This window comes from Sebastes umbrosus, chromosome 4 (assembly GCF_015220745.1).
Source record: "Sebastes umbrosus isolate fSebUmb1 chromosome 4, fSebUmb1.pri, whole genome shotgun sequence".
NCBI lineage: Eukaryota > Metazoa > Chordata > Actinopteri > Perciformes > Sebastidae > Sebastes > Sebastes umbrosus.
Genome location: NC_051272.1, coordinates 478,022 through 487,238, shown reverse-complemented (window position 1 = coordinate 487,238; position 9,217 = coordinate 478,022). Strand labels below are relative to the sequence as shown.

The window sequence follows — 9,217 nt, the reverse complement described above, 5'->3', positions numbered from 1 at the left end:
TAGTGATAGTAGTGATAGTCATAGTAGTGATAGTAGTGGTAGTGATAATAGTGGTAGTGATAGTGATAGTAGTGATAGTCATAGTAGTGATAGTAGTGGTAGTGATAGTAGTGATAGTGATAGTAGTAGTAGTGATAGTGATAGTAGTGATAGTGATAGTAGTGATAATAGTGGTAGTAGTGGTAGTAGTGAAAGTGATAGTAGTGATAGTGATAGTAGTGACAGTAGTGACAATAGTGATAATAGCGATAGTAGTGATAGTAGTGATAGTAGTGGTAGTAGTGATAGTGATAGTAGTGATAGTAGTGAGGTTTGAAACTGAAGCATCACACCTAAACTTCTCTAAACTCTCCACCTTACCTGCCACCATCACCACACACCTTTCAATACAAATTGTATTTGTATTCTCCTCACATAGACCTCCTCTTCTACCACCAAGGTTGTCAGTTCTTGTGTGTCTTTGTGTATATATGTGCGTGTGTGTGTCTTTGTGTATATACGTGCGTGTGTGTGTCTTCGTGTATATACGTGCGCGTGTGTGTGTCGTTGTGTATATACGTGCGCGTGTCTGTGTATTTGTGTTTCAGTAATAAGCTCTGGGTCAACCGAGTCCCTTGTATTTGTCATCTCTTTCAATCTGTATGACACTAGTATTCATCTACGTTCGTCAGGTTTGCTTTATTTCCCCGTGGAAAATACCCATCTATGGACATAGTCATGAATTTCACGAATTAGACTCTTTAATACAAGACATGAGGATGAATTAATATGAGGTAGGAAGATCAACCTTTCAAGAGCGCTTGCTGATGAATGCTAATCAGAAGTGCTGTATTTCTAGTGTATATGTCTGAGTGGGAGGGGAGCAGCTCGGGCAGATGGACGGTTACTGGGGGTATATTTTGGTATGTAAAGTCTTATAGTGCGAGGTCGATCCCCTTGTTGTGTTCCTTATGCCTGAGTGAAAGCTGAATGTTAAAACTGAAAACCAAAACATCCTGAATGTTGCATACACCGGCAGAGGGAGCTCATTATAGCGCTCTGAGTATGGTGTGTGAGTGTCAGTGAAAAGTTAGAATAATACAGCCTATAGAGAACGGCAATTTCAGCAGAGCCTTGACCCAGATCTTTTTTACGATGGACAGAGGAGAGCTAAATCAGCAAAGGGATGGATGAAGTGAGGAGGGAACAGAGAACCAGAGGAGGAGACAATTAACACAACAGCCATGGAAGCCATCCAGGGAGAAAACGAGTGGGTGGGTGAAAGAAAAAAAGAGACAAACACAAAGTAGTACGGTGAAGGAATCGGGCCTTGAAGGATTTGTGCACACGACAAAAGGAAGAGACTGAAAGAAAGAGAAGGCGGGATGAGATGTGTCAGACGATTTAAATGTTCTCTTCCTCCCGTCCTGCTCGGTATTGATGTCTGTGTTGTGATTCGTGTCTCCGTGAAGAAGCCACCGCTGCAGATCGAAGTGTTGTCTGTCTATTAAGGGAGCACTTTGGGAGCGTCTAGCTGTGAGCCCTGAGATTCATGTTGTCTCCCCTCAGTGGTTCAATTTAGTGTCTACATTCCCTCTCCCGCTCTCAGCATAAACTGACTTCATTTCCCTCGTCTGTTTTCTCCTTCCTCTCAGAGCTGCCCTATGGCTGGGAGAAGATAGATGACCCCATCTACGGCAGCTACTACGTAGAGTAAGTCTCCCTGGTGACTCGGCTTAACTCGGTTGCTCTGTAGTGAAACAGGAAATGCATTTTTATGGTTTACAACGCCTCGTTATGAATTATAAATGACTAAATCCTCATTTCTTTTTCATGTCTTACTGCTCATTTAACTTGTGCAGTGAAATGCTCGTCTGTGTGGCTCATCTAGAGAACGCTGCTGATAGAAACAGCTCGCCTGGTCAAAAGAGTGTAATTGTTTAATTTGGAAGTACATTTGATTTTGTTGTAGTCTAAACCAACTTAGCTGTAATTGAAGCTGAGAAGTAAATAAGAGTTACTGAGAGGACAGCTGTGGGATCTTGCTGCTTAACTTATTATTTATATTTCTTACAACATTTGGTTGTAGTTACAAATTACTTTGGGAATAACATTTCACATGCATGACTAATGCCCGGTTCAGACTACACCATATCAGCCCGATTACAGCCCGACACGGCCGTCGTAGGGAGTCGACTCGGATCGGGAACGATAAATGAGTGTCGAGTGTGGAGATCGATGGTTTTATCAGAGGTTTAAATGCGTCAACGATTTAACACACTGAGAGGCACCATAGTTCTGAATGAACACTTTTGGTTCTTAAGTGCATTTGACTGAAAACTCCTTTTTACGTTGGTAACATTTTGAATGCAGAACTGCATTGTGGGATTGGTATTTCTGGCTTGAAGCTTTGAACGATGCGTTGTATTTTCAGTCACATCAATCGAAGGACTCAGTTTGAGAACCCAGTCCTGGAAGCCAAGAGACGTCTGGAGCAGCAGAGGCAGATGCAGAGCCAGGGACTCTCAGCTCTACCACTGCCCACTATATACAGAGGTACACATGAAACACTACAGTATGGGCAGCACTAAACTCAGAACATGCTGACCTACTCACAGAGCTGCACAAATATGAAAATGCAAGGACTGCAGAAAAGACACACGGGTGCATGCCCTGATCTTCAGGCCAGCGAAGCCCCCGAAACCCGTGTGCTGATAGATTCCCTGTTGTACATATTGTTCATATTGAGCATTTCTAACCCATCTCTCATAGAACGGGCCGTTTCATGAGTATTTGACGGGGCAGATGCACAATGTCACAATGTACAGGGTCGAATGGAGATGGCTGGCAGTGCGTGGGACAGAGAACATGCTCGCCCTGAGGCCCCTAGTGGGCTAATCTGAGTATCAGGACGTACTAGACCAGCACATAATGTACGGCTTCATCTGAGGGAAGACATATGCATATGTCCAATGAGTCATCTTATCAGGAATTAAGGCAAATGTGTCTTTATTGCTGCTTTTGCATTCAGAAGAGAAATGTACAAACGGTTCATTCAGCCCTGAAAAGATCATTTCAAACTTTCATCTCAAGCAAACATAATGTGACAAACCAAATGTACCAAATGGTTTTTACATACCAAGCGTATCTAAAATATCGAAACCTTCTGTCCCTTCAGAGAAACCGTTGTTTACGAGGGACCCGACCCAGCTGAAGGGGAACTTCCTGTCCACAGCCCTGCAGAAGAGCAACATGGGATTTGGATTCACGATCATCGGAGGCGACGAGCCCGACGAGTTCCTGCAAGTGAAGAGTGTAATACCGGACGGACCCGCCGCTCAGGACGGAAAGATGGACACAGGTAATTATGTGTACCGACGCAGAATTGTGACAACCGGCTGAGAAGTAAATTGAGGTTTAAACAAACTAGAAGCTGTCACCGCCGTCACCGCTGATACTGTTATACTGTATTTATAGAAATGCTTAAGCACAGCCTCATTATTCTGACACCTCAACATTATGGACCTTCATTTCCTGCCAAAGCAGATCAAGTGCGAAGACCTTTTGCTTTCAGTTTCATTCCAGCAGGTTTTTACCTGCCTGTTGGGTCATTTCTGTCAACATCTGTGGTACCTGAAAGACCAGGGGAGCACAGGAGAGTGTCAGGATCCAGTACGGTTTGGTGCTGCAGTGTAATTATGCCTCTGCCAAACCCAATATTTCTTAGCATAAGCATTAGTGCTTTAGTTAGTTTTATGGCTTTAGCTGGCAAAGGTCACCCACATGGACCTCCAGAATCACATCACCACAGTCTGTTTGTGTCTCTTCAGTGATTTAATGATGAATTCAATATAAAAAGTACTATAAATTCTCTCAAAAGACAAAGCCAATATATTATTATAACATGTGAGTGTCTCAATAGTTGATCTCTCTCTCCCATTAAAAAGATATTAAGTTCACTGTCTCCAGTTCACCGTCAGGGAGTGTTAACTTAGCAGCTACGATGCTGCGTTCACTGTCTCCAGTTCACCGTCTGGGAGCGTTAACTTAGCAGCCACGATGCTGCGTTCACTGTCTCCAGTTCACCGTCCGGGAGCGTTAACTTAACAGCCACGATGCTGCGTTCACTGTCTCCAGTTCACCGTCTGGGAGCGTTAACTTAGCAGCCACGATGCTGCGTTCACTGTCTCCAGTTCAGCGTCCGGGAGCGTTAACTTAGCAGCCACGATGCTGCGTTCACTGTCTCCAGTTCAGCGTCCGGGAGCGTTAACTTAGCAGCCACGATGCTGCGTTCACTGTCTCCAGTTCAGCGTCCGGGAGCGTTAACTTAGCAGCTACGATGCTGCGTTCACTGTCTCCAGTTCAGCGTCCGGGAGCGTTAACTTAGCAGCTCCGATGCTGCGTGTAGTGTCGCGGACATGCAGCCACTTTCCCAGTAAAAGTCTCCACTGCACATTTAGTTTAGTTTAGCAGGTTGTCAGCTGTGTGTCTGCCCGGCGGAACTTTAGCGAGTGTCCAACAGACCGTGTGTGTGTTTGTGCTACGTTAGCAGCTCTAGCGTTGCCGGAGGCTTCGTGCTCGCCGTCGCCGCCACACGTAGTCTGCGTAACTTTAGTGAGTTTCCAACAGACTGTGTGTGTGTTGGTGGTGAGTGTGAGGTTGTTGGTGGCGTTCTAGTTGTGATCGTAGGTGTAGCAGTGTGTTCAGTTTATTTGTTGGTGAATAAATGCTATGAAACTACAACTCCTCCGCTCCACTCAAGAGAGCCGGAGAGACCGGAGCCTACTTCCTGTATCCTGCAACTCCGGCTCCGCCTCTTAAGGTGGGCTGTTAAGGTGGACCAGCTTTTCTCCTTAAAGAGACGAGCCGCTCCTCTGAGCCGCTCAGCTTTTGAGTAAATTGTTAATATTTATTTTAACCGCTTTAACTGATAGCGTTAATCCGTTAAAATGCTTAATGTGGGTTAACAGTTGAACGGTTAATTATGGACATCCCTACCATGTGCTATAAAGATTTTGTCAACTTAAAGAAATGGTTGTTTTCATCAGTTCATGGCCAGGCTACCAACAGGCTCCCTTAAACTTTCACCTACCAAGACATGAACAATAGATGGACATTAACAACATACAAAAGGAGAAACAACACTTACGCTCTGTAGAACAGAAATAACTCTCTTTATTCATTAAAACCATAAGTTTGCCTCATGAAGGCCGAGGCCTCTTCTCTTCCTCCTTATGGTCCGTTCTTGTTGCCAGCTTTTAGTCTTTAGCTGTTTGAGTGTTTTTGAATCTTTCACAAATATAACTCGAGCGCAGTTTATGAAATTCTTCTTTAACTAATAAATGGTATCAATGATTTGAACAAAATTGCAGCGATGTTGAAGCACATCTGAGAAAGGAATAACTCAGTGGTAATATCAATTCATCTTAATTCATCTGTAGCACCGAGTGTCCCAGACAAGGACTTCAGTTTCCTCTCGGCACACTCTTTGTCCTCTGAGTGCACTATAACGTTCTGCTTTTAATGGGAATGGAGAGGAACTGATTTGATTGGCTATAACTGACACCAGCCCACACAACACCTACTTCATTAGGAGATTCATTTCTGCTTTTACAGCAGGTGCAATATCACTACAGTAGCACCAGTGATCAAAGATATACACAGGTAGTGCCATGAAATTACTTTTACTATTCTTCTGTTTCTGCTTTGAGTCATAAAACCACGAGTCTGTAACATCCACACAGTAATGCAGTCTAGCATGGCTTCCTTAGTGACTTAGTGGTTAATAAGGTTAATAATCAGTGTTTCACGCCTGGAAACAGAGGAAGCCATGAGGAGGAGCAGGAGTCTAGTTTTCTCTCAGAACACTTGAATTACAATATGCTGAAAGGTTATTATGGGATTTTTTGCCCAATGATGCCAAACATATACCGCCTACTGCAGCTTTAAGTCAAGTCAGTTTTATTTGTATAGCCCAATAACACAAATTAGCCTCAGGGGGCTTTACAATCTGTACAGGAAACGACGCCCTCTGTCCTGTACAGAACCACCCTCTCATCAGAAGTATCAGTTTACAGTCTGACATGCAGAATAACACACTAAAGAGTGTCCCAGAGGTTCTCCGGGTCCTCCAGGGTACACAGATTAATTTATAAGCTTTTACAGAAACATACCATTTAAACCTTAGTCTAGTGGGCTATAGTCTAGTGGGCTATAGTCCTAGTGGGCTATAGTCATAGTGGTTCTATTGTCTAGTGGGCTATAGTCCTAGTGGGCTATAGTCATAGTGGGCTATAGTCCTAGTGGGCTATAGTCTAGTGGGCTATAGTCGTAGTGGGCTTTAGTCTGGTGGGCTATAATCCTAGTGGGCTATAGTCATAGTGCGCTATAGTCACAGTGCGCTATAGTCGTAGTGGGCTATAGTCCTAGTGGGCTATAATCCTAGTGGGCTATAGTCTAGTGGGCTATAGTCCTAGTGGGCTATAGTCGTAGTGGGCTATAGTCTAGTGGGCTATAGTCTAGTGGGCTATAGTCTAGTGGGCTATAGTCCTAGTGGGCTATAGTCATAGTGCGCTATAGTCGTAGTGGGCTATAGTCCTAGTGGGCTATAGTCTAGTGGGCTATAGTCCTAGTGGGCTATAGTCGTAGTGGGCTATAGTCTAGTGGGCTATAGTCTAGTGGGCTATAGTCTAGTGGGCTATAGTCCTAGTGGGCTATAGTCATAGTGGGCTATAGTCCTAGTGGGCTATCGTCTAGTGGTCTATAGTCATAGTGGGCTATAGTCCTAGTGGGCTATAGTCCTAGTGGTCTATAGTCATAGTGGGCTATAGTCCTAGTGGTCTATAGTCCTAGTGGGCTATAGTCTAGTGGTCTATAGTCATAGTGGGCTATAGTCCTAGTGGGCTATAGTCCTAGTGGTCTATAGTCATAGTGGGCTATAGTCCTAGTGGGCTATAGTCCTAGTGGGCTATAGTCCTAGTGGGCTATAGTCTAGTGGTCTATAGTCATAGTGGTCTATAGTCAGTGGGCTATAGTCTAGTGGTCTATAGTCTAGTGGTCTATAGTCCTAGTGGTCTATAGTCCTAGTGGTCTATAGTCCTAGTGGGCTATAGTCATAGTGGGCTATAGTCTAGTGGTCTATAGTCATAGTGGGCTATAGTCTAGTGGTCTATAGTCCTAGTGGTCTATAGTCATAGTGGGCTATAGTCATAGTGGGCTATAGTCTAGTGGTCTATAGTCATAGTGGTCTATAGTCCTAGTGGTCTATAGTCATAGTGGGCTATAGTCTAGTGGTCTATAGTCATAGTGGTCTATAGCCCTAGTGGTCTATAGTCCTAGTGGTCTATAGTCCTAGTGGGCTATAGTCATAGTGGGCTATAGTCTAGTGGGCTATAGTCATAGTGGGCTATAGTCCTAGTGGTCTATAATCCTAGTGGTCTATAGTCCTAGTGGGCTATAGTCATAGTGGGCTATAGTCTAGTGGTCTATAGTCATAGTGGGCTATAGTCCTAGTGGTCTATAGTCCTAATGGTCTATAGTCATAGTGGGCTATAGTCTAGTGGTCTATAGTCATAGTGGGCTATAGTCCTAGTGGGCTATAGTCACAGTGCGCTATAGTCATAGTGGTCTATAGTCCTAGTGGTCTATAGTCATAGTGGGCTATAGTCTAGTGGTCTATAGTCCTAGTGGTCTATAGTCCTAGTGGTCTATAGTCTAGTGGTCTATAGTCATAGTGGGCTATAGTCCTAGTGGGCTATAGTCCTAGTGGTCTATAGTCATAGTGGGCTATAGTCTAGTGGTCTATAGTCTAGTGGTCTATAGTCATAGTGGGCTATAGTCCTAGTGGGCTATAGTCCTAGTGGTCTATAGTCCTAGTGGGCTATAGTCCTAGTGGTCTATAGTCCTAATGGTCTATAGTCATAGTGGGCTATAGTCTAGTGGTCTATAGTCATAGTGGGCTATAGTCCTAGTGGGCTATAGTCACAGTGCGCTATAGTCATAGTGGTCTATAGTCCTAGTGGTCTATAGTCATAGTGGGCTATAGTCTAGTGGTCTATAGTCCTAGTGGTCTATAGTCCTAGTGGTCTATAGTCTAGTGGTCTATAGTCATAGTGGGCTATAGTCCTAGTGGGCTATAGTCCTAGTGGTCTATAGTCATAGTGGGCTATAGTCTAGTGGTCTATAGTCCTAGTGGTCTATAGTCTAGTGGTCTATAGTCATAGTGGGCTATAGTCTAGTGGTCTATAGTCCTAGTGGTCTATAGTCCTAGTGGTCTATAGTCTAGTGGTCTATAGTCATAGTGGGCTATAGTCCTAGTGGGCTATAGTCCTAGTGGTCTATAGTCATAGTGGGCTATAGTCTAGTGGTCTATAGTCATAGTGGGCTATAGTCTAGTGGTCTATAGTCATAGTGGGCTATAGTCCTAGTGGGCTATAGTCCTAGTGGTCTATAGTCATAGTGGGCTATAGTCTAGTGGTCTATAGTCATAGTGGGCTATAGTCTAGTGGTCTATAGTCTAGTGGGCTATAGTGATGCTCAGATGAGGAGCTGCTGGTTGAGGCTCCATGTGTTCTCTGAACCTGCTATCTGGCCTCCTGCCTGCCTGACTCGGTTGGTGTCTAAACTGCTCATTTAGAGCTCATCTCGGAGCCGGGAATCCTCCTTCCTCCTCCCGGCTCCTGCTCTCTGCCTTCACGTCTCTCCCTCTGCTATCAGTTTCTCTTTTATCTGGAATCCATCTCTTTCTATTTTATCTCCATCTCTCTCTTTGTCTCTCTGGCTTACCCTTTATTATGCCTCCTTATCTAACCATGTCATCTGACACTTCTCCTCTGCTTTCAGCCTCCGTAGATTCACATCCTCTTTCTCTTTCTACCTCTCTAGTTTTCCTCTCTTCATCCCTCTATCCTGGTCTGTCAGCCCTCTCCTCTCTCTCTCTGTTCTGATTTCTCTCTCTCTCTCTCTCTCTCTCTCTCTCTCTCTCCAACTTGCTCTGCTCTGTGACATTGCCAGAGCTGCTCACACATGTGCATGTGCACACACATTCACACTCACTCAGGCATGCACACAGTCACACAGTCACAGTCACAGTCACACAGACACACAGAGGCACTCCCTGGCTGAGATTAGCTGGCCTATTTGAGCTGTGCAGCATTGCTCTTAGGGTTTGTGTATGATAGTGCATGTGACATGTATGGTGTGTGTTAATTTGCGTGCACATGCTCTGGGGAGTGTGCGA

The 9,217-nt window shown here is 44.5% G+C and overlaps 1 protein-coding gene and 1 long non-coding RNA gene across 8 annotated transcripts in view; one reads left to right on the top strand and one right to left on the bottom strand.

The window, feature by feature from the left end:
• The window catches only part of LOC119487402 (membrane-associated guanylate kinase, WW and PDZ domain-containing protein 2-like), a 114,237-nt gene that overhangs the window by 74,864 nt on the left and 30,156 nt on the right, over positions 1–9,217 (top strand). For 6 of the 7 annotated variants that reach the window (XM_037768244.1, XM_037768242.1, XM_037768243.1 and 3 more), the window contains exons 7-9: positions 1,635–1,692; positions 2,414–2,535; positions 3,158–3,340. In XM_037768244.1, coding sequence (XP_037624172.1) covers positions 1,635–1,692; positions 2,414–2,535; positions 3,158–3,340 — 363 coding nt within the window. The remainder of the gene's footprint in view (positions 1–1,634; positions 1,693–2,413; positions 2,536–3,157; positions 3,341–9,217) is intronic. The other variant, XM_037768245.1, reaches the window with a different exon arrangement.
• Positions 1–9,217, bottom strand: part of LOC119487440 — a 28,445-nt gene that overhangs the window by 2,212 nt on the left and 17,016 nt on the right. The window contains exon 3 of the long non-coding RNA XR_005206708.1: positions 377–380. This is a non-coding gene — a long non-coding RNA (uncharacterized LOC119487440). The remainder of the gene's footprint in view (positions 1–376; positions 381–9,217) is intronic.